The sequence below is a fragment of the Echinops telfairi genome, unplaced genomic scaffold (genome assembly GCF_000313985.2).
Source record: "Echinops telfairi isolate 266 unplaced genomic scaffold, ASM31398v2 ScPeMD7_5868;HRSCAF=6743_1, whole genome shotgun sequence".
Lineage (NCBI taxonomy): Eukaryota > Metazoa > Chordata > Mammalia > Afrosoricida > Tenrecidae > Echinops > Echinops telfairi.
Genome location: NW_022109768.1, coordinates 3,656,370 through 3,679,444, shown reverse-complemented (window position 1 = coordinate 3,679,444; position 23,075 = coordinate 3,656,370). Strand labels below are relative to the sequence as shown.

General features: G+C 43.2%; 1 protein-coding gene across 7 annotated transcripts in view; it reads left to right on the top strand.

Moving 5' to 3' along the window:
• TRIM2 (tripartite motif containing 2) overlaps positions 1–23,075 on the top strand; it is a 158,014-nt gene that overhangs the window by 134,057 nt on the left and 882 nt on the right. For 6 of the 7 annotated variants that reach the window (XM_045295812.1, XM_045295811.1, XM_045295809.1 and 3 more), the window contains exons 8-11: positions 1,445–1,612; positions 14,055–14,235; positions 15,240–15,310; positions 18,694–18,834. In XM_045295812.1, the coding sequence (XP_045151747.1) occupies positions 1,445–1,612; positions 14,055–14,235; positions 15,240–15,310; positions 18,694–18,834 (561 nt within the window). The remainder of the gene's footprint in view (positions 1–1,444; positions 1,613–14,054; positions 14,236–15,239; positions 15,311–18,693; positions 18,835–23,075) is intronic. The other variant, XM_004708714.4, reaches the window with a different exon arrangement.

Genomic DNA, 23,075 nt, shown 5'->3' with positions numbered 1-23,075 from the left:
TCATTCACTTTGATAAGATTTTTTTGTTTTGTTCTGGGTCTTTGATGCCTCATACCTGATCCCATCGACACCTCATGATCACACAGGCTGGTGTCCTTCTTCCATGTGGACTTTGTTGCTTCTCAGCTGGATGGCCGCTTGTTTATCTGCAAGCCTTTAAGACCCCAGACGCAATATCTTTTGATAGCCAGGCACCATCTCGCTGACTCTACTTCAGCAAACATGGTGTCCTTCTCCCGGGACAGGGCCTATCGGATCACATATCTGAAGTATGGGAGACAGCGTCTGGTCATCCTCACTTTTATTTTAAAAAATATTTTTATTGTGAATTAAGTCGATGGTTTCCATTTCAGACCATCATCTTCACATTCAATAGTTCCAATCACTCATCAGTCACTGCCTCCCCCAGCCCTGATGTCTCTCTCTCCTCTTGCGACCTTCCATCCTCCCTTTCACCCAAGTCAACACCTGTCAGCCCTCTAAGCCATTGCCAGCCTTGCTTTTAAAGACCATTCTGCTTGTATTTCTTGGAAGACGGACTGGTTCATTCTTCTGCAGCCCATGGTACTTTCAGTACGCTCAGCAAACCCCAGATTTCAAAGTCTTCTTCTGTCTTCCTTATTCATTGTCCAACATTTGCATGCAGATGAGGCAACTGAGCATACCATGGCTTGGGGTATAGATGCACCTCAGTCCTCAAGGAGACAGCCTTGCACTTCAACTGTTTGAAGGGACTTTTGAGGGAGGATTTCCCAGTGCATTACACCACTGGATTTATGGACTGCTGCTTCCATGGGCACTGATCGTGCATCCAAGTCAAAGGAACGACTTGACCCCTTCAGTCTTTTCTCCGTTAGTCGTGGTGGTCTAGCCGTGGGATTGGATTTCCATGCTGAAGGCTGGAGCCTTTGGTCTTCACTCAGATGTGCTTCGAGTCGCCTTTGCTGTAAGCAAGCAGGACTGTGTCATTTGCATACCGAAGGTTGTCACTGAGTCTTCCTCCAGTCCTGACACATGTTCTTCTCCATATAGTGCAGCTTCTCAAGTTTGCTTGCTCACTGACAAATTGAGTAAGCCTGGCGAAAGGATGCAACCCTGACCGCGGCTTTTCCTGATTTTAAGCCTTATATTGTCCCCTTGTTCTGTTTAAGTGCGTGTCTCCTGGTCAGTGCACAGGCTCTGCAGGAGTGCAGTGTAGTGTTTGGGAATTCCCATGCTTCACAGGGTTACTAATAGTTCGATACGATCCCGAGTCCCACGCCTTTGCGCTGTCGGTAACACACAGGCCGTCGTGTTGGTGGTCTTCTCTGCTTTCAGCCAACATCTATTCGATGTCAGCAGTGATCACCCTCAACCCACATCCCTGCATGCATCCGGCTTGACTTGCTGACAGTTCCCCGTCTGCAACCATTTGGAGGTTCACATCGAGTACTTTGTTTTCCAGATCTTTTCCAATGATGGACAGTTCAAAAGTCGTTTTGGCATACGAGGACGCTCTCCCGGGCAACTGCAGCGGCCCACAGGTGTGGCCGTGCATCCCAGCGGGGACATAATAATTGCAGATTACGATAATAAATGGGTTAGCATTTTCTCTTCTGATGGGAAGTTTAAGGTAAGATTAACTACCTATTAGTTTACCTATTGAGTAGTAGGTAAAACGAATAAGAAACACAAGATGAATTTATCTCTTTTTTTATATTCAAAATTGATGTTTTTAATGACATTTTTAAAAAAAGTTAAAATATGTATTGTCTATAAATTTCATACTCATTACCTCAGGTGTGCATACTTGTAACATTCTTTTTTAAATCATTTTATTGGGGGATCGTACAGCTCTTATCACAATCCATACATCCATCCATTGTGTCAAGCACATTTGTACATTTGTTCCCCTCATCATCCTAAAAACATTTGCTTTCTACTTGAGCCCTTGGTATCAGCTTCTCATGTTTTCCCCTCCCTCCTCACCTCCCTTCCCTCACAAGCCCTTGATAATTTATAAATTATTATTATTTTATCATGTCTTACACTGTCTGACATCTCCCTTCACCCACTTTTCTGTTGTCCATCCCCCAGGGAGGAGGTTATATGTAGATCCTTGTGATTGGTTCCCCCTTTCTACTCCACCTTCCCTCCACCCTCCTGGTATTGCCACTCCCACCACTGGTCCTGAAGGGATCATCTGTCCTGGATTCTGTGTTTCCAGTTCCTATCTGTACCAGTGTACATCCTCTGGTCTAGCCAGATTTGTAAGGTAGAATTGGGATCATGATAGTGGGGGAAGGAAGCATTAAAGAACTAGATCAACATTGTATATTTAAGATGAATTTATCTTTTCCTTTTTTGAGAGCCAATATAATATTCAACAGTTAGTCATACACAAACATCTTGACTTCTGTTTTATAGAGTGAGAATGATGGTGAGTATTGTCATTAATCTAATTGTATATATTCTAAATGTTGCTTTATTTTATAAAGTCCGTAATTAGGTTCCTCAATGGCTTTTTTTTTTTTTCTTGAGATGTATAAGGAAACTATTTCTGGTATTTCATTGCAATAATTTAGAAATCGCAACCTTTAGGTAACCATTAAGAATACCTCATATTTGTCTACAAGTAGCTGTTTATTAACTGCCAAGCTGACAGATAGAATGGCAAGACCTGGTTCTCTGCCTCTTAAACATTTACAAGCCAATTGTGTTTATGTCTCTAATTCCCTCCTCCTCTTTTGTGTTTCCATAATGGGATTTGTGGTGAGACAGACCCAAATATGACTTTAACCTAAAGAGAAGGAAAACTAGTCAGGGACCCCGTGGGCATGCTCACCTCACTGGGAGACAGCCTGTTTGTTCTGTTGTACACTCCAGCAAAATGCTGGCCTGGGTCATCTTAAACTCCAGGGCCCAGATGAAAATGATGAGCCCTAGTGACACAATGGGTAAAGCTCTCAGCTGCTAGCCAAAGAGTGCATGGTTGGAACCCACCAATACCTTCCAGGGAGAAGAGACAGGGCTCTCTGCTCCTGTAAAGACTGTAGCCCAGGGCAGTGCGCCTCTGTATGATAAGATCAGCAGGAGCCAGCCCAGCCCAGTAGAACACAGTATTAAAATAGGTTTCACATACTGAGATACGAGTGTGAAATCTGAAAGAGAAGGCTTTCCTGAGTTGACTGTTTCTTATTCAACAGTTAATATTCCAAACGTAATAGATCCTCCTTGGAAGAACTGGCTTCTATGGAGAGGGAATATTAAGACTAATTGGAATAAACACTACAGGACACTCACACCCCCTAGAGGATAAAGGTGGGTAGGACAAGGAGCATTTCCTTGGTACTCTCTGGCCACACTCAAAATCAAACTCACTGCTATCAGTTGATCATTCTCATTCATCGCCACCCTATTCCAAGGCTGCAGCTCTTTGTGGGAGTAGAAAACCTAGTCTTTCTCCCTCAGAGCAGCTGGTGGATTCAAACTGCTGACCTTGCGGTTAGCAACCCAACTCATAACCCACTACACCACCAAAGACCAAAACCAAACCGACTGCCATCAAGTCTATGCTGATGCATAGCAAGCCGGTAGCATAGGGTAGAACTGCCCTGTGAGTTCCCCAGCTCTAACTCTTTAAGAGATTAGAAAGCCCCATATTAACACAGAATCCCTGGTGGTTTCAAACTGCTGCCCTTCCAGTTAGCAGCCCAGTGCCTAACCACTGTCACCAGGACACCACGTTTTGAACATAGGTAGGGATAAAAACCCAGTGGGTACAAGGATAGCAAGTGGAAGCAGTTAATGCTCTAATTCACCTTCTTCTTCTTTGAAGCTTACAACTACGTACTGAGCGACAGTTTGTTTTTCTTGAACATCTTCAGTCCCTTGCCATCAAATCAGGCCAGGCTCGTAGCAACCCTCTGTGGGGTTCCTGAGGCTATAAATCCTTATGGGAGCAGCTTCCTACTTCTCCACCATAGCAGCTGGTAGGTTTGAACTGCTGGCCTCTCAGTTAACTTCCCAGCACATACCCACTGCACCACCAGGGCTCCTTGGTACGGCAATCGCCCAGACTGTGTGTTCAACACAGTCGTAGGGGTAAGCAACCGAACTACCGCCATCAATCCTGACTCATAGCGACACACTAGGGAGGTCAGAACTGCCCTTGTTCGTTTCTAGGGCTCTAAGTCTTTACAGGAGTAGAGAGCTCTTTCTCCCTCGGAGCAGCTGGTGGGTGTGAACTGCTGGCCTTATAGTCAGCAGCCCGACTCAGAGCCCACCACGTCTTCCGTGGGACTCGGCAAGCTTGTACGGGTCTTTCCGAGAGACGAAGCAGCAGCACAAATGTGGATGCTTCATAGTTAAAGATTATCTGAGCAAGACTCGCTTTTCCACTGATAAACTCAAATAGAATCAATTTGTGGAACTGTGTGGTGAGCAAAATAGCGGAGCCTATATCTGATAGGGTAGTGGTTACGAGGTCAGCATTCACAAGCCACCAGCCACTGCGAGGGAGAAAGGCAGGTTTCTATTTCTGTAAAGAGTTGTAGTCTCAGAAACTCACAGGGGCAGTTCTACCCAGTCCTGTTGGGGCACTTTGAGTCAGCACTGATTCGACAGCAGCTGGTTTGATTTCAGTTTGGCCCGACATGTAAGTTAACTGAGCCAGCACAGTGAATGATCCACCTGCCAGTTTCATATTCTGTAAAAAGTAACTTCAGAGAAGTGTTTGAAGCAAGAAACTTTTATTCCAGTCCTTTCTTTTGGAATTCTCATTTCTTTGGACAGTTTCTTTAGTGTGAGGACTGACGGTTGTGAGAGTATTCCGGAAGAACACTGGAGAATAGTCTAATAACTATATCTAAAGCCACCCAAAATGCTGTCTCCACCCTTGAACTGAGATTCCTATATAATCTGATTTTATCCTTTTTTTTCTCCCCTGATTTAAAAAATCAGAATAATATTTCATATGTATGAGATATACAAAGGGACTTCAAAACACTCAATGGAAAAACGAAAAGATAATATAATTTTTCGTGCACTTTTTGAAGCCCCTCTTTCCCCCCCCCCCCCCCGTTTGTTTTTAGAAAAAAAGAAAGTCCCTGTAGTGGTTACAAAAGATTAAGCACTCAGTGCAGTGTGCTGTAAACTGAAGTCAGGCCTTCGGACCATGAGAGAAAAGGCCTGGCGATCTGCTTCCACAGAAACATTTCAGCCTAGGAAACCCTGGGGCCACTGTGCTCTGCCCTGTGGGGTGTCTGGGTCAGAGTCAGAGAGTGCTCACAGGAGGGGGGCCAGCCAGCGAACAAGGATTAGGAGCAAGGGCCCTAGAAGGGCAGTCAACAGCGACTTGTCAAAGCAGATGATCTCAGAGCCAAGGCTTCCTGGAAGGAGACTTTGCTACCCGAAGATCCAGGAGTGGGGAGAAGGGCATCTAGCGAGGCTCATCCCTGCAAAGGCCAGACGTGGCAGTTTGTCTGTAGGAGGAGCAGAAAGTGCTGCTGGGAAATGAAGCTGGAGAGGGAGGGAGCATGAATGGAGCAGTCTCCCACCCTACTGCAAGTCTTCCTCAGGAGCGTGACTAATTCAGAGTAAAATGGGAGGTCAGAGGTTTTAAGCAGAGTAGAGAGAGCATAGGGTCAGAATGTAACACTTTTGAAAGATGACTCTGTTGAGAACAGAAGGGGCCCTGGTAGTGCAGTGGGTTAAGCATTGGGCTTAAGGCTGACTGAAAGATCAGTCACTTGAACACCCCCCAGCCTTTCCACTGGAGAAGGATGTGACAGTCTGCTTCCACAAAGATTTATAGCCTCAAAAACCCTCACAGTAGTTCTGCTCTGTCCGATAGGGTCACAGTGACTCCTGGAGCCACTTGGTAGCAGCAGCTTTAGGTTTGCTTTTGGTTGCGAAGAGGTAGGGTTTGTCCTTAGCTCTTAGCTGAATGACAGTCTGAAGTCCAGAAATCTGAAATCTAGAGAAGTGCATTTTCATATGCATAGATCCTCAAGCAGGCTCACATGCCCAACTGGTACTAAACAAGCACCCTTCCTGGGGCCTGGCCTGACAGAGGAGCCACCCTGGCCTGGCTCTGTGCCACGCAGGCTCTGGGGACTCCAAGTGGGCAGCTTCAGCTGGGCTTTCTTTTTGTCTGTTGCACCAAATTCCAGTTAAAAATCCTCTTTGAACATCTCCTATGGCTCCGATCCAGAGTGATTTCCTCATCTTAGTGAGAGGAAGTCAGCCCCTTGCACAACCCGGCATGCTTGTTCCCTAAGCCGTGAGCTGACAGCTGAACCCTGCGGTGTTTACATGCACAGAGTCCAGGGGTCACTCCCCAGCGGTGGTTGTCAGGCTGAATTGTGGAATGAAGCCGTGAGGGGATGGGAATGGGAATTCCACCCAGAGCTTCCAAAGATGTTAGAGGTTTCTGTATCTTCGATGTAGAGGATGGGATCCTCCTCCTCCCCCACCCCTGACTCCGACTCCTTCTCTTTCTCCTCATCCTTTTCTTTCACCTCCTCTGACTCCCTTCTCTCCCACTTCCTACAGCAAAAGTCGGGGATGTAGCTAACGTCTTAGGCCTCCCTTTCTGTCACCAACTTCTTAGTTGACACTTCATTCCCCTTTAACTCTAAATTGTTTTTCCTTTCCCATCGTCCCTCCCAGTTTATACCTTCTGGTCCATCAATGAAAGTGTTGTGTCACAGCAAACATGGAGAACTCTGGTGACCCTATCTCTCTGCAGAGCCCTGGTGGCGTAGTGGTGACACATTGAGCTGCTCACCAAGGGTCAGCAGTTCAAAACTACCAGCTGCCTCTCAGGAGAAAGACAAAGTTTTCTACTCCTGTAAGGAATTACAGTCTCAGAAACCCACAGGGGCAGTTCTACCTTGTCCTATAGGGTCACGGTCGATGGGTGCAGTGTGTTTCTTAGTTGACCGTTTTCTCACGTAATCTATTTAGTAAGTTAAATACTTGTGTTTGATTGTTGCAATACCCAGGTCTAAAGTACTGTGGCTTCTATTCTGCTGGAAGAGGGAGGCACACTCTTGGGCTAAATGCAGCGGTTTTCTTTCACTTGGTAGAATTCACTGCAATTACACAGAAAGTGCTGATGGCAACTGGAAGGAAAATGGTAGCATTTAAGGATTTTTTCTTGTAGACCTGCACCGGTTCTCGCTGCCTGGTAGAATGCAAGTAATTCTTGGTTTTCTGTGTTTATGCTAGAGAATTATAGCCCATTGAGATTATAAAGCTGAGTCATTTCAGTCACACCCAGTGTTCAGACTGTTATGAAAGAATAATATTCTTGATGTAATCAAGTCAAAAGGCCTTTTCCTTTTGATCTGTGCTAAGAGAGAAGATTTATTTAGAGGACATTAGGGTAGAGTCTCTTTGAGGTCTGTACCGGTCTAGAGAAGCGGAGTCAGAGTGGCACAATAGCCCCCCCTGCCAAGCTTCTGCTATTTCCTTCTTCGATCACTGTGGCCCTTGTTCGATGAAAGAGCACGTCGAATCTCTGCTCTGGGCAAGTGGCCACCCTCTTTCCACCACTCTGTGGGTCAGGCATGTCCGCTGGGGCGGTGAGGAGAAGGGACAGACGCTGTGCCACAGGCTGGCCTTGGCACTGCCCCTTATCTTCTCAGGGTGAAAATAGCTGCCATCTTTCAGGTGAGAATACTTAGGCCAAAGTGGTGAAAGAAAGAATGAGTTTTACTCTGAAATTTTGATCCTGAGTAACTAGAAGAACAGTAATATCAAAAAATTTCAGGAAATCAGGAAGTGTTGGTTTACATTTTCTTTTTTTTTTTTTAGTGGTTTAAATGGTGAAAATCAGAAGGTAAACTTGATCTGACACTGATTGAGTTTAAGGCGGACAACTTGTAAAACAGGCCATGCATAACTACAGAGATGAATTTGGAAATTTGGTATGAAGAGTTGGCAATTGATGCCATAAACATAAGTGAAGTCTAGATATATATGGCGTGGTCACACTGGACAGCATATGCCACGAGTTTTCCACATGGATGTTAAGTGCTTGAAATGGGGCTGGTCGGAATTGAGATGAACTGCGAGTCTATAGACATGCTGGGCTTCAAAGACGTAGTCTAGAAGCAGAGAAAATGTAAAGCATCTCTTCAGTAATGCTATGAAGATTACATGTTGAAGTAGTGTCTTAGTTATATTGGGTTAAATAAAATATGAGTACAGTGTTTTCATGGTTTTGGTGTGATTACTAGGTAATTTGAAATTACGTATTTGGCTCACACATTTCTATCAAATGGCTAAACACATGAGCTTCTAGAATTTCATGCAAAATGGGATGAAAAGATTCATGGAGAGGTTCCACAAACGGTTTGAAGCCCTCTTGTATGGAGACGATTAGTGGCAAATACACCTCAGCAGGCAGGCCTGGCAAAAGGTAGGGTCACTTCCTCCTGCGCCATTGCCGTAAATGTCACAAGAAAGCAAGTCACATGAACTTTTCCATTTCCCAGGGCATAGAGAAGTTATGTTTACACTAGTATAGTCTATAGTCTATCACAGGTACAATAGCATTATATAAAAGTTGAAATATTACGGGAATTATCAGCACATGGCCTGAAGACACAAAGTGTGCATATGCAGTGGGGCAAATGGTGCTGATCCACTCACTTGACACAGAGTTGCTACAAACCTTCAATCTCTTTAAAAAATAAAATGCAATAGCTGTTAAATGAATTAAGCAAAACCCAATTCAACAATGTATGCCTATACATAGACTTTTTAAAATAAGCCTATAAACTTACCCACTGCCATCAAATTGATTCTGACTCACAGCAACCCCATAGGACAGGGTAGAACTGCCCTTGTGGGTTTCAGAGGCTGTCATTCTATGGGAGCAGAAAGCCTCCTCTTTCTCCTGCAGAGCACAGCTGGTGATGACCTGCTGATCTTCTGTTTATCAGCCCAACAAGCAACCACTACACCACCGGGGAGCTCACTTCTAATGAACTTCCACGGGGTATGCATGGCCATCATAATACTTGAAGGGGCTTCAAAATATTCATGGAAAAATTCAAATAATTTTTCCACAAACTTTCTAAAGCCCCTCGTATAACAAAGACAATGCTTCCTTCTCGTTCCTGAAAGTCGAATATATACACTATGTTAAATATTTTATCTACATTATTTACTTACCCCAAAAATACCATTGGAAGGTATTAAGGTCATTCTTTGACATTTTTACTCTATAAAGAATCTGAAACAAGGAAAATTAAGCCCATCAGTTGTGTTAACAAATACGTCCAACGCAACGGACCGAAGCAGGAGCAGGTTTTCTGTGGTCTGTCCCTCCCACGTGGCTTCTGCAGCAGGAACTGGGCCTTCAGTGAAGGAGACCCCTAGTAAAATGAAGATTATCTATCAGTACCAGTAGCCAATAATGCACAAAACACTTTTCTGTTGAAGGGAGACATCTGACAGTGTAAGACATAAAATAATAATAATTTTAAAATTACCAAGGGTTCGTGAGGAAGGGAAGGTGGGAGAGGGAGAAAATATGAGGAGCTGATACCAAGGGCTCCAGTAGAAAGAAAGTGTTTTGAGAATGAAGATGGCAACAAATGGCAACAAATGTCCAAATGTGCTTGACACAATGGATGGATGGATGGATTGTGATAAAGTTGTACAAATTGTGTGTGTTGTATGTATGGATTGTGATCAGAGTTGTACGAACCCCCAATAAAATGATTTATAAAATAATAATGCATGAAACAAAAACAGCTTCCCAACACTGAAGATCCTGGAGCTACAGTTTTGGGCCTAATAACAGACCGGGGCATAATAATCCTAGGGAGGTTTGGACACCTTAGAATAAGCAACCATTTGACATCAAATGGGCAGCATTCACCCAAGGACCAAGCTCTAAAGCAGCGGTTCTCAACCTGTGGGTCACAACCCCTCTGGGAGTCAAATGACCCTTTGACAGGGGTTGCCTAAGACCATCGGAGAACACATATTTCCGATGGTCATAGGAACCAAGACTGATCCTCTGTCCGTCTCCAGACAGGTCCACCCACGTGCAGATACACCCACATACGAGTACCCAGCTTGATGACATTATCACGCCAACCCCATCACATACACCCCGTACAAATACAGGTGTATGTGATACAGGGTTGGTGCCATAATGTACTTGTGCGGACCAGTCACACGTGTAGAGAACAGGTACTGTGTAGAAAGCAGCAGTACTGGAGGTAAAACGACGGTACATGAATTATAATTACTTGGTAAATGTAAAATCATGTACTGTAAAATCATCAACTACTGTAATATATATATATATACATACATATATATACATATACACACACACACACACACACACATATATATACATATGTACCACGGGAACTTAATCTGGATGCTCATCTTTCCATATTCAGCTGTGGTTGATGTGAGTACTGCCCCCTTGTGATAGTAACAGGTATTAAAAAAAAAACCAACAATGGTGAATCATAGGAAACTTTAATGAACTGTATTGACTGAACTATGCCATGTATCATCTTTTGTATTATTAAAGCTATTGTTATATATTACTTTCATTATCAAACCATCCCATGACAATGGATCATGTAGAGAAGAACACTAAGAAAAGAAAATATAGTGAGGATTTTTTAAAAATCATTTTATTGGGGGCTCATTGTGTCAAGCACATTTATACATCTGTTGCCACCATCATTCTCAAAACATTTTCATGAACCCTTGATAATTTATAAATTATTATTATTTTTTCATGTCTTACACTGTCCAGCATTTCCCTTCACCCACTTTTCTGTTGTCTGTCCTCCAGGGAGGAAATTATATGTAGATCCTTGTAATAGGTTCCCTCTTTCTACCCTACCTCCCCTCCATCCTCCCAGTATCGCCACTCTCACCACTGGTCCTGAGGGGTTCATTTGTCCTAGATTCTCTGTTTCCAGTTCCTATCTGTACCAGTGTATATCATCTGGATTTTTTACAGTATGGTTTTACTTCAATAATTACAGCAGGAATTGAGAAACCACAATGTGTTATTTGTTGTCATGTTCTGTCAGCTGAATCTAAGAAGCCGAACAAACTAAAATGCCATTTTGATAGCAAGCATCTGAGCTTTGCCAGCAAGGATACCAACTATTGTAGAAGCAAAGCTGATGGACTCAAGAAAGCCAGACTTGACACTGGTGGCAAGTACCACAAACAAAACCTAGCAGCCATTGAAGCTTCATATTTGGTGGCACTCAGAATCGCCAGAGCTATGAAATCTAACACCACTGCTGAGGATTTACTGTTGCCAGCGACCAAAGACATTGTTCAAGTTATGATCGGAGATGAATTTGTTATAAAATTGAGTGCAAGTTCCTTATCTAACGATACTTTCTGCAGAAAAATAAATGATACATCTGCTGATATTCTTCATCAGGTAACCCAGGAAATTAAATCTGCTCCACTTCCAATATTTAGCATCCAGCTTGATGAATCTACAGATGTTGCAAACTGCTCACAGTTACTGGTTCATGTGAGGTATATTAATGATGGCAACTTTAAAGATGAGGGTTTTTTGTTTTTTTGAAAACCTCTTGAAACGACAACAGCTGCATGTGATGTATTTGATACAGTTGGTTCACTTCTGAAAGATCTCTTGGGAAAAGGTCTGTGGTGTTTGCACAGATGGGGCTCCAGCCATGCTAGGATGTCAATCTGGATTTCAACATTTGGTACAGAATGAGTCACCAAAAGTCATCGGAATTCACCATATGATTCATCGACAAATATTAGCAACAAAGATGCTGCCACAAGAGTTACAAGAAGTAATGAACAGCGCCATAAGTTCTGTCAATTTTGTAAAGGTGAGCACTTTAAACAGTCGACTGTTTCGCAACTGTTCAACGAGTTGGATGCGGCGAATAATGCTCTGCTATTTCACACTGAAGTAAGATGGCTGTCGAGAGGGAAAGTTTTAAAATGTGTTTTTGGGCTTCGTGATGAATTCAAAACGTTTTTTAATCAGAAGGCAAGACTGCAGTTTGAAGCACTTTTCAGCGATAAAAGTGAACTGCAGAAAATAGCTTACTTGGTTGACATCTTTGCCATCTTGAATAAGTTAAATTTATCACTGCAAGGACCAAATGCAGCATGCCTTGATTTGTCTGAAAAGAGCTGATCATTCCAAATGAACCTTCAGCTTTGGCACAAAAAAAATTGGATGAAAATAAAATTTGCATGTTGCCTACCTCATCTGCTTTCTTTAAGGAACATGACATTGAACCAGACAAAAAGATTACGATGATAATTTCTGTGAAAGAACACTTGCACATGCTTGCAGACGAAATTGCATCGTACTTTCCAAATCGACCTGACACCCCATTTGCACTTGCCAGAAGCCCGTTCACAGTCCAAGTTGAAGATGTTCCTGAGACAGCACAAGAGATGTTCGTTGAACTTATTGACAGCGATGCAGCGAGAACTGACTTCTCTAAAATGCCAGTTACAAAATTCTGGATCAAGTGTGTGCAGTCATCTCCTGTTCTGAGACTGTGTTGCTTCTTCCATTTCCAACAACATATCTTTGTGAAACAGGGTTTTCCAGCTTGTTGGTTATCAAGTCTAAATACAGAAGTAGACTTGTTGTGGAAGATGATCTTCGTTGTGCTCTTGCAAAGACTGCCCGAGAATTTCTGATCTGGTGAGACAGAAGCTATCTCAACTTTCTCACTGACATTGGCTTTTTACCCATACAGTCGCAAAATGTGGCAGTGTAGTTTATGGTTGTTATATTAAGACTGTTACCCATGCTTCAAGACAAATTTTCATTTATTTGTAATTAGAAATAAATATTTCACAATACATAATTACATATTGTTTTTGTGATTAATCACTATGCTTTAATCATGTTCAATTTGTAACAAGGAAACTATATCCTGCATATCAGATATTTACATTATGATTCAAACAGTAGCAAAATTACAGTTATGAAGTAGCAACGAAAATAATTTTATGGCTGGGGGTCACCACATCATGAGGAACCGTATTAAAGGGTCGCAGCATTAGGAAAGTTGAGAACCACTGCTCTAAAGGGTTAGGAGGGAACGAAGAATTAAAGCAGAAAACAGGGAGAAAGTGGGATAAGTGATGTTTCAGAGTGGGGATTGCCGTCATTGAGAGAAAACAAAATGGGTATGCGTTGTTAAATGGAAACCTGAAAATGTTTTTTTAAAGGTGTATTAGTCTGGGTACTTTGGAGAAACAAATCCACAGAAACTCATATATAAGAGAGAGTTTTATGTAAAGAAAGTGTGCATCACGAAAACATCCCAACCCAATGCTGCCCAAGCCCACAAGTCCAACATTAACCCATTTACCCAACACCAGTCCACAAAGTCCTCCACCTCACAAAACAGAGGCAATGATGCCGACTGCAGGAGGAAAGCTGAGTCAATGAATGAACAAGCATCTCAGCACTAGCAGGGGTCTCCACACGGCTGCTCCAGCACCCAGGGCTGCATCGGGATAGATCCATGCGGCTTCTCCTTGGGGATGTCTTGTAGGAAGTCAATCTTGCAAGCTGAAGCAGGGAACTGCTAAGGCAGCTGCACCCTGGTGCGACCATCACAAAACAAGAGACCCGAGAACTAGAAAGGCGAGGCTTCACCACCCATTTATCCCTCCGCCTTTCAACCAGCGCCACATGTGATTATCGGCCAAGCTGGCACAATTAACTAACTCAAAAGGTCACAAATCATATAACAAGAGCTGTCTAAATTTTCTAGATATGAGTTACAAGTAATTTTTGCTGTCGGTTTCTATTTTATTGATATTAATTTTATAAACTTAACTAATATTACTATTTATAATGGGGAAATTTTATGTAAATATTACTACTTATATAAAATCTGCAATCAGAAATGATGACCACTGAGAGCTATGTGAGTAGCTCAGGGCCCTTCCTAGTTTGTCACGAGTGTTTATCAAAGCAGAGGTCTGTCTGCATGCACTGTGCTGCTCTCCACATGAAAGTCTGTGGCTGATTTCTGTGCTTGCTTCAACAGACAAAGATTGGATCCGGAAAGCTGATGGGACCCAAAGGCGTTTCTGTGGACCGCAACGGGCATATTATTGTGGTGGACAACAAGGCCTGCTGTGTGTTTATCTTCCAGCCAAACGGGAAGATAGTCACGAGGTTTGGTAGCCGAGGAAACGGGGACAGGCAGTTTGCAGGTACACTCGATGGTAATATGTACACCCCCTTTTCTATGCCTCTTCTGCTCATGTCTGCATGAGGGTCAGAGCATGTGGAAGATCCACATCCCTAGTGTGTTGGCTGGCTTTGGGAACGTGCTGGGGATGACCTCTGAGCTGAAGCAAGGTTAGATGCAGTGTCTCCCTTACTCCACTGGCAGGAAGTCGGGCTGAGATGCACGTGCAGTTCCTGGTGGCCGTTTACAACTCACAGTCTAATCTAGATCATTCATATTAAATAGAAATTTTCAAATAAAGGAACAAGGAAGGTAACTCCCATTTCTGCTTCGCTGCAGTTGTCTTTGAAAAGACTCTTCATGAGCTGCTTCTCCCCACCCCCCCACCTTCTTGGGCCACTGTAAGGATGCAGGAGTTGAGCATATTTAGTGGGTACAGGGAAGGGAGTCTCTCTTGCAACCACAAGCTTACTTAGGTTTTCATAGCTGCACACAGAGGCTGAATCAAACGGATAAGTTTTCTTTTTGTATTAAGGACGCGTTTGGTGGTAAATCAACATAATCTTTCTTTCTGCTTCATCTCCAGTCTTGCCAAGTTCTGAATGTCACCCAAAATTACATAGCATGGGTTTAAAAAAAAAAGCTACACATTGAAGTGCTGGCTTGCCCTGTCTCGCCTCTGTGGAGAGCAGGGGGCCCTAAACTGACAACTCCTGCTCAGGGAAGCTGGCAGAGGTGACTTTCAGAGGGTGGTGTGGAGCATGATTTCTGATGCTTATCGCTGGCGCCACTTCACTGCTACAACGCTGACCATGATGTGGAAGCAACTGCGCAGTCTCAGTCTCGAACCAACCAGGGGCCGCGCCTCCCGGGGCCAGAGGGCTAGCTGAGGGGTCTCCCAAGGACATCGATCCTGGTTCTCCTAAATGACCGAGCCAGTCTGCTCAGTTCTTCTTCGTACAGTAACTGCTATATTGTTGTAATCATTTCAATTGTTACAGTCATCACATGGTTGTTGTTTTTCCATTTCTGTTACAGGTCCCCATTTTGCCGCTGTAAACAGCAATAATGAAATTATTGTGACAGATTTCCATAATCATTCAGTCAAGGTACTCTAAGCACAAAAATAGTTTTTGACGTTTAACTGCTTTTATTAAGAAGTAGCTCTAGGGGGAAATAACATCATTAAAAACTGGTTGTTGTTTTTTTCTTTGTTTTCAGAAAATAACAGTGTACACACAAGAAAGCAATTAATGTAAAAAAGGAACTTGTTTTTCTGCTTAAAGATGCAGGTTTGAATTTGGACATGTAGACTTTGGAGACTGACCAATTAAACAAAATATGCTAACAATGAAGTCTGTCATTTGAAATGGGACTAAATGGAGATGACTTGAAAATTAAAAAACAAACAAACATGCCTTGAAGAACCTTCTGAAGCTTAAATTGTGTGGCTGTTTAATAAACAAACAAAGTCACTTCAGAAGTTTCTTGCCATATAAGGTCTTTAGAGCAAGATTGGTTATCGGGTCCCTGTTACAACAACAGGTTTGGCAGAGATCAGACCTACCTTACACGGAGTAGGATGTGTCCCCTCGGACAGAGCCTTCACCAGCTGGGCGTCAATGGCCTCCTGCCATCCTCCTTGGCCGGGAGGGAGGAAAAAACTTGGCGTCTGTCATAAATAAGTCAGGAAATAATCCAGTGCTTCAAAACATTTCTCATTTCCTAAAACCAGAATATACTTAGTATTTTAACCACGGCTTCTCAGGTGCACATTGTTGGCTGAGGGTTTTCTCCAGAGCTGCTATCGCAGTGCCTGGCCCCGGTGTGGGAAGGAGGGGTCTTGGTCAAGTCTGTCAGGATGGTAGTGACCCAGGGAAACCAAGAGCAAGGAGGCTGTGGGGCCTGGGGTTTGTGATTGTCCTTCCTCCGGGCTTTCACTGTCCCACACGATGAGCATCAGTATCAAAGGACCAAACCGGCTGGTACCATCCTTCCTGCCTCCATCCAGTCAGTTAAAGCGGACTCATTCCTTTAACTATGGGCATTCCATAACAAGACCCTGGCTGTGCAACAGCCAGCAAATGCCTGGTGAAGATGCTGCCTTCCTTCTCCAGCCCCTCCCAGCCCTCCCCAAAGATCATAAGAGTAGGCCAGTTCTTGTGAGTAGGTCCATGAAGGCCTCTGAGCCTTTCCCTTCCCGGGAGTCCAAGCAGCACCTAGGACCCAGCTGGTATACGAGTTGGCTCTTGACCAGCCCTGAAAATAAAACATATATGTACCTACCCAACATTGCCAGTTAGGTAGAAGTAAAGTAGTTCTGACAAAACAGGTCCATCTAAAGTTCCATTAAGTATCCAAAAGAAAAGAAAACTTTTAAGAGAAGTTATGGAAGATGATTTAAAAATTTGCTGCAAAAACCCATTCCAAGAAGCAAAGCTATAAAACTATTTCAGCAAATGCTGCTTTCTCTTAATATGCTCTATCTGAACAATTTCTAAGCAGTTTAATATCACTTTAGAAGAAAAAATAGTAAATATGAGAAACGGTTCATTCTTATATTTCTGAAAATACTTACGTTTTCATTACAGTTTCAAAACAAAAACTCACTGCCAGCGAGACAAATCTGTCTCCTAGTGACCCTACAGGACAGAGTAGAACTGCCCCTGCAGGTTCCAGAGCTGTAAAGCTCTACAGGGGTAGCAAGCCTCATCTTTCTCCCACCGAGCAGCTAGCCTTGAGATTGGTGGCCCAGCCCATAACCCACAATCCCACCAATAGAGGTAGTTACTTTAGTTGCCTATTTAAACTCAGTAGTTATCTTATTTTAAAAAACCAGTGTTTGCTTTGGTGTTGCTCCTTTGACAGTGATTGCGTTTTTATAGAACACGCAGTCTTTGGTTTCCTGTGCCGGCAGTGGAGTTAGCAGTAGCTCTGGATTCAGGCAACTTCTCCGTTTGGCACACATGAGCAGGGCCAAAGTGTGATCCAATTAATTCTTTAGATACCTTCTGTGTATATTTTCTTTTCATCAGAAACAAACAAGTCCGTCTCTGACATTCTCCATAATTCCTAAGTGAAGCACAAGCATTGAGCCATGTAGACCACGCCGAGGGAAACATACGGACTCAGGGAGAAACACGCAGTCAAGCACACCCAAAGGGTGATGTGTAGGACTCGTGCGAGCGAAAGCTGAGACCCACACGTGGTGTTGGTGTCCTCGGCAGCGCAAAGGCACTCTTCAAAACGAGCATGAGCCAGAAAGCTCTGAGACTTGACATCGTCATTCACGTTGGTGCTTGTTGTCTGTGTTCTTCCCCGGGAAGCAGAGGGGGAGATTGCTTGGTTTGCAATTACATAATTCATGTAGGAAGAGTCCATAATAGCTCTGTTTCTTCTTCTTTACCTTAAGGCAATCTTCAGGAAATTTAGGTTTGGGCCTTTGGCTTATTTTAAGCTTGAATGTTTGGTCCTCCCTCTCAGGGTTCCGTCTATTTAATGCTTGTTGGTTTGTTCATGGTTTTTTCCAGTATCTAATAATCCACAAGATAACAGAAGTTTAAAATAATGGCCCGGAGGAATTTCAGTACCATTAAATATTTTCTGGATCACCAAACTAAAATTATGCTGCTACTGCTAATGTTAAACACATTGTATTAAAATGCAACTTTCTCAAAATCAGTACTCTGTATATGGGTATATAGAGTAGAATTAATAAGAATGTTCAGTGAACCACAACAGCCCATTTCTTGACCATACTAGATATTAGAGAATTTACACTTATGAAAACTTACTTCCAATAGCCACCCCTCTCACTGTAGCCTCTCTATTAATAAAGTCTTACCCTTGTATGCACCCTCCATCTTCACACAAAAAGTCCTGTGAGTTCCTTAAAAAGCTCATTTCTTGTTCCTCACCCTCTGCCATCTCACACACACTCTCTCTCCGCAGATGAATTGCCCCTGTTACAAATGTGAATCCAGCCTCTTCTTGCTTGTCGTATTGATTTAGAAAAATGATAATAAATTCTCAACATCTGGACTAACTAACCTAACTCCAGCTCTTTGATCTCTGTTCATAATACGATTGCCCATTCTTGAAATCTGGCTATTTACTTAAAGGCAAAAGAGTAATATTGTTGAAAATCACAACTCTACTTATTCATACAACCATATACTTAGATAGTATTTTTCAGTTTATTTTTTAAAATACATTCCAATGTTTAGCATAAATTATTTAATGACCAGGCATAAGCCCCCCCCCCACACCCCAAAAGAAATAGTGGTCTAAGTAAATATCATTTACACAGAAAACTGTGGAATGACAAAAAAGGGGCATGTGGGTCCTGTATGGTTTGTAGATTTTTTTTTTTTTAGAATATCTTAAGTCATAAGTCTTGTGATATCTTGCTCAAGAAGAAGCGTTTCAGAAATCTATAATGGTGGTTCAATCATTTTAACTAAAAGAAATCATTGTTAAATATTTCATGCAGGTATTTAATCAGGAAGGTGAATTCATGTTAAAGTTCGGCTCAAATGGAGAAGGAAATGGGCAGTTCAATGCTCCAACTGGTGTCGCCGTGGATTCCAATGGAAACATCATTGTAGCCGATTGGGGAAACAGCAGGATCCAGGTAGGTCGCCGGGCTGATGTATTTGGGCAGCATGGTTAGTATCTATGACCAGTGAAGGACCCTGGAGTATGTTCTGTTCTCCATTGCCATTGGTTGGGCCATAAGACTCTAGGTAAACATACCAGAAAGACCAACCTATGGAAAGCAGAGTATAGAAAAAGGATAAACAACATACTACGGTTCAGAATTGACTGAATGACAGCAGGTTTGGTGTTTTCTTGGTATTATCAGAACCGACTAAATCAAGGTTTCTTTTTATAGACTCTCTCCCAGGCACCAGGCACACATTCTGATTGCATGGATTTTATGAGCTAGCATTAGCTCATTTCATCCTCAAAACCACCTTTGAATACCGGATGCCATTACATGGGTTCTGACTCAGGGAGCCCCCGTGGGCATCTCAGCATCTTCAGTGGATGATTTCTCAGAAGTAGATCATCAGACCTTTCTTCCCAACCAGGGTTTCTGAACCGAGATTGTGCACATTTGAAGAGGCTTGTGGGTAAAATTCAAAGAGGTTGCAAAAATAGTACTTTATTATTTTTACTAACTTCTAACTGAAATCAGTCTGTGACTTTGTCACCGAGAGAAATCGCAGGTATTGTTGGTATATATTGCTGTTGTAGACATCTTGAGTTGCCCTTGATGCTCACTACTACAAAAGTTATTGTGGTTATTAGACTCGCCACTATTGCTTATTTAATGTGCTCATCAAACCGCCCTGCCCCCTCCTATAGGACTGCTGTGAGTAGGAATTGACTGGGCAGCAAGTTTGTCGTGTTTGTCTTGTTTCGTTTTTCAGTTAGTGGATAACTCGCCACACTGCTTTGCAGTTGATTCCAACGCATAGCAACCCTAGGTAGGGTTTTCCAAGTCTGTAAAGCTTTACGGAAACAGCTTGGTGTCCTCTGTGGGGCAGCTGAATGGTTTGAATCACTGACTTCACTGTTTAGAAGTCTAATGCTTACCTGCACAATTCTTCAAAAAGTGCAAACTCTGCCACTTACTCCAACCTGAACTAGATCGTTTGATCTATTACCCTGGTGGCAGAGTGGTTATGCATTGGGCTGCTAACCACAAGGTGAGCATTTGGAAACCATGGCTGCTCTACAGGAGAAAGATGAGGTTCTCTAGTCCTGTCGAAGAGTTACAGCCTCAGAAACCCACAGGGGGAGTTCTACCCGGACCTGTAGGGTTGCTGTGAGTTGAAATCGATTCGATGGCAATGCGTTTGCTTCTTCTTGGTTTATTACCGTTAAAGGAGCCCTGCTGCTGCTATGGTCCAGCACTCTGCTGTTAACCCAAAAGGTTACACCAACGGGGGAGAGATGTGGCATCTGCTTTCATGAAGATTTCAAAGTCAAAACTCTAACCCACTGCCATTGAGTTGGTGCCGACTCATAGCAACTTTATAGGACAGGGTAGAACTGTCCCTGTGAGTTCCTGAGACTATAACTGGTTACAGGAGTAGAGAGCTCCTTCTTTCTCCCACAGAGCTGCTGGTGGTTCGGAACTGTGGCCCTTCTGGACAGCTATACCACTGGGACTCCAAATTCATAGAGCTCTGGAAACCCTCTGGGCAGTTATATTCAGTCCAACGTAGTCCAATGACTCAGAATCAACTCCACATCAGTGGGCATTGCCATTATAGAGTCCCTGGTTGGCACAAACAGTTAATGCACTTACCCACTAACCAAAAGGTCAGAAGTTCAAGTCTACCCAGGAGTCCCTGGAAGAAAGGCCTGGCGATGAACTTCCAGAAAGTCCTCCAGAGAAAATCACATGCAGCACAGTTCTACTCATGAGGTCACATGAGGTCAAGTTGACCTGGTGGCAACTGGATTTTATTACTATGAAGGACATTGAATTTGTAATTTAAAAACTCTCCCAAAAGAAAATTCTAGACACAAATGGTTCCACTACCAATACTACCAAATACAGAAGAATTAGTGCCAATTCTACACAATCGTTTCCAGAAAATGGAAAATGTGGGACCATGCCCAATCCAGCTTATGAAGCCAATATTATCATGATCCCCAAACCAAACAAAAACAGTACAAAAAGAAAATAACACACCTATATCATGAGTATGGCTGCCTCGTTTTAAACAAAATAGTAGCAAGTAGAATCTGGCAGTTTATATCAAGAATTATATACCTTGACCAAGTGGTATTTACTCCATGTATCCAAGATGTTCAGATTTGGAAATCATTGTCATGCACTACATTCAAAAGCTAAAGAAAGCAAACATGGAGTAAAGTAAGACTCATAGCAGCTCTGTAGCACTGCCAGGTGGAGTCCAACCCATAGCAGGTTTTACAGAAAAAGTAGAGCTGCCGCAGGACACGGCCAATGCTGTAATCTTTACAGAAGCCAACGGCCACATCTTTCTTCCACATAGTGTCTGGTGGGTTCACATTTTAGTTTTCGTTTTAGTGGGTGTTAGCAGCCTCCTGCCGAGCCACTCCACTCCAGGGCTCCTTCACCAGACGTTAGCAGCAAACTAACCCAGGCCTGACTCCACTGAATTGGAGTCCAATTCATAGCAATTTCATGGAGGATTTCCAAGAGTGTAAATCTGTGCAGGAACAGACAGCCGCCTCTTTCTCTCATGGAGCCGGTGGTGCCTTTGAACCACCATCCTTGCGGTTAGCAGCCCAATGCTTATCCCACAGTGCCACCAGAGCGCCTTTCACCAGATGTTGTGAGGTGCCCTCCAGTGGGTTCCAACTCGCATCAACCCCTGCTTGCAAACCCTGCTTACTCCTGCGCCAACCTCGCATTGTCATGTTGGAGCCCGTTGTTGCAGCCACTGTGTCGTCTGTCTCCTTGAGAGTCTTCCTCTTTTGCACTGTCTGCCTCCTAGACATTGATTTGCAAATTAAGACCATAATGAGAGATTACTACCTACTTATGGGGTCACTATGAGTCAGAATCCATTTGATAGCAGTGAATTGAGTTTTATTAGAAGAGCTTTAAAAGAAAAAAATGTTTAATGATAATTCCAAATGCTGGCAAGGGTTTGGAGAAACTAGATCTGTCATACGTTGCTGGCGGAAAGATAAAATGGTACAAGCCGCCTAAAAAATAGTGCAACAACTTCTTTAAAACAGCCTATAAAGAGGGGCGTTAAAAAGTTTGGAAAAATTTAATTTCATTCAACAAACTTTTTGAAATCCCCTCAAATACCTACAATACAATCTAGCACATACACTCCTGGGCACTTATCCCAGAAAGATGAAAACGTAGGCCCACAGAAGAACCTGCCCAGCATTGTCCATAGTTTGCATTCAGTGTTTCTACAAAGACAGCAATGATTATTAGTTGCTCGACTCTCATCTACTCAGATAAAATGAATTTGAACTAGAAACATAGTATAATACTTTTGTTTCTCCACTATTTTTATCTTGTTTACTTATCCCGCTAAAAGATTACATTTAAAAGGAGCACCCTATATCTAGTTAGTAGTATTTTAGACCAGCTGTCAAAAACTCAAATGATCTACATTTCTTCAGAAGCCAAACAGGGAAAAATTTCACAAAGCCATTCTGTATAGGATCACAGATGCTAAGCTGTTTGTATTGTGACCTTGTGTTAGTACCTGCCTAGTTACACTACCGTTTTAAACACCGTGCAGGCCGGACACAATGAGCAAAAAATAAATAAAACTCATCCTGGCTGCGGTTAAGTAGGAGAAATTTAAAGGCCTCATTTATTCCTTTAAGGCAGCCCACTGCTGCAACTGAGAGGTCGGAAGGTGGAGCCCAGCAGCTCTTGTCTAGGAGAAAGAGGTGGCAGGCCACTTCTATAAAGCCTGGTGGTCCTGGAAGCCCTGGAGCAGTTCTACTCTGTGCCCCACAGGCAGAGGATTTGGTTTGAGGTTAGCATTAGCAGACCAAAGGAAACAACTTGAAAGCCAAGTGTACATGTCGAGCCTTGGACTTCTCACCGTTCACTCTTTCCTGAAAAGAAAGCAGAAGGAGCGGGTCGCTAGGATCTGTTTTCTTATTGTATGTAATGAGCCGGGACCACTCAGCTATGGTCCAGTTGCTGGTTCCTTTGTCCTTGGGGATAAAAGGAGGATGTGAGGGAAGAGATGAGAATAAGACTCCTTCGTTTTTCAAGCACTGTCACGAGCCGGCCCCACAGGAAAGCCGGCACTACAGGAAAGTCATGCAATGTAGCAGCCAATGGCATGTTCTTTGTCAGTGACCCCGTGGCACAGCAGGAGTGGAGAAAAC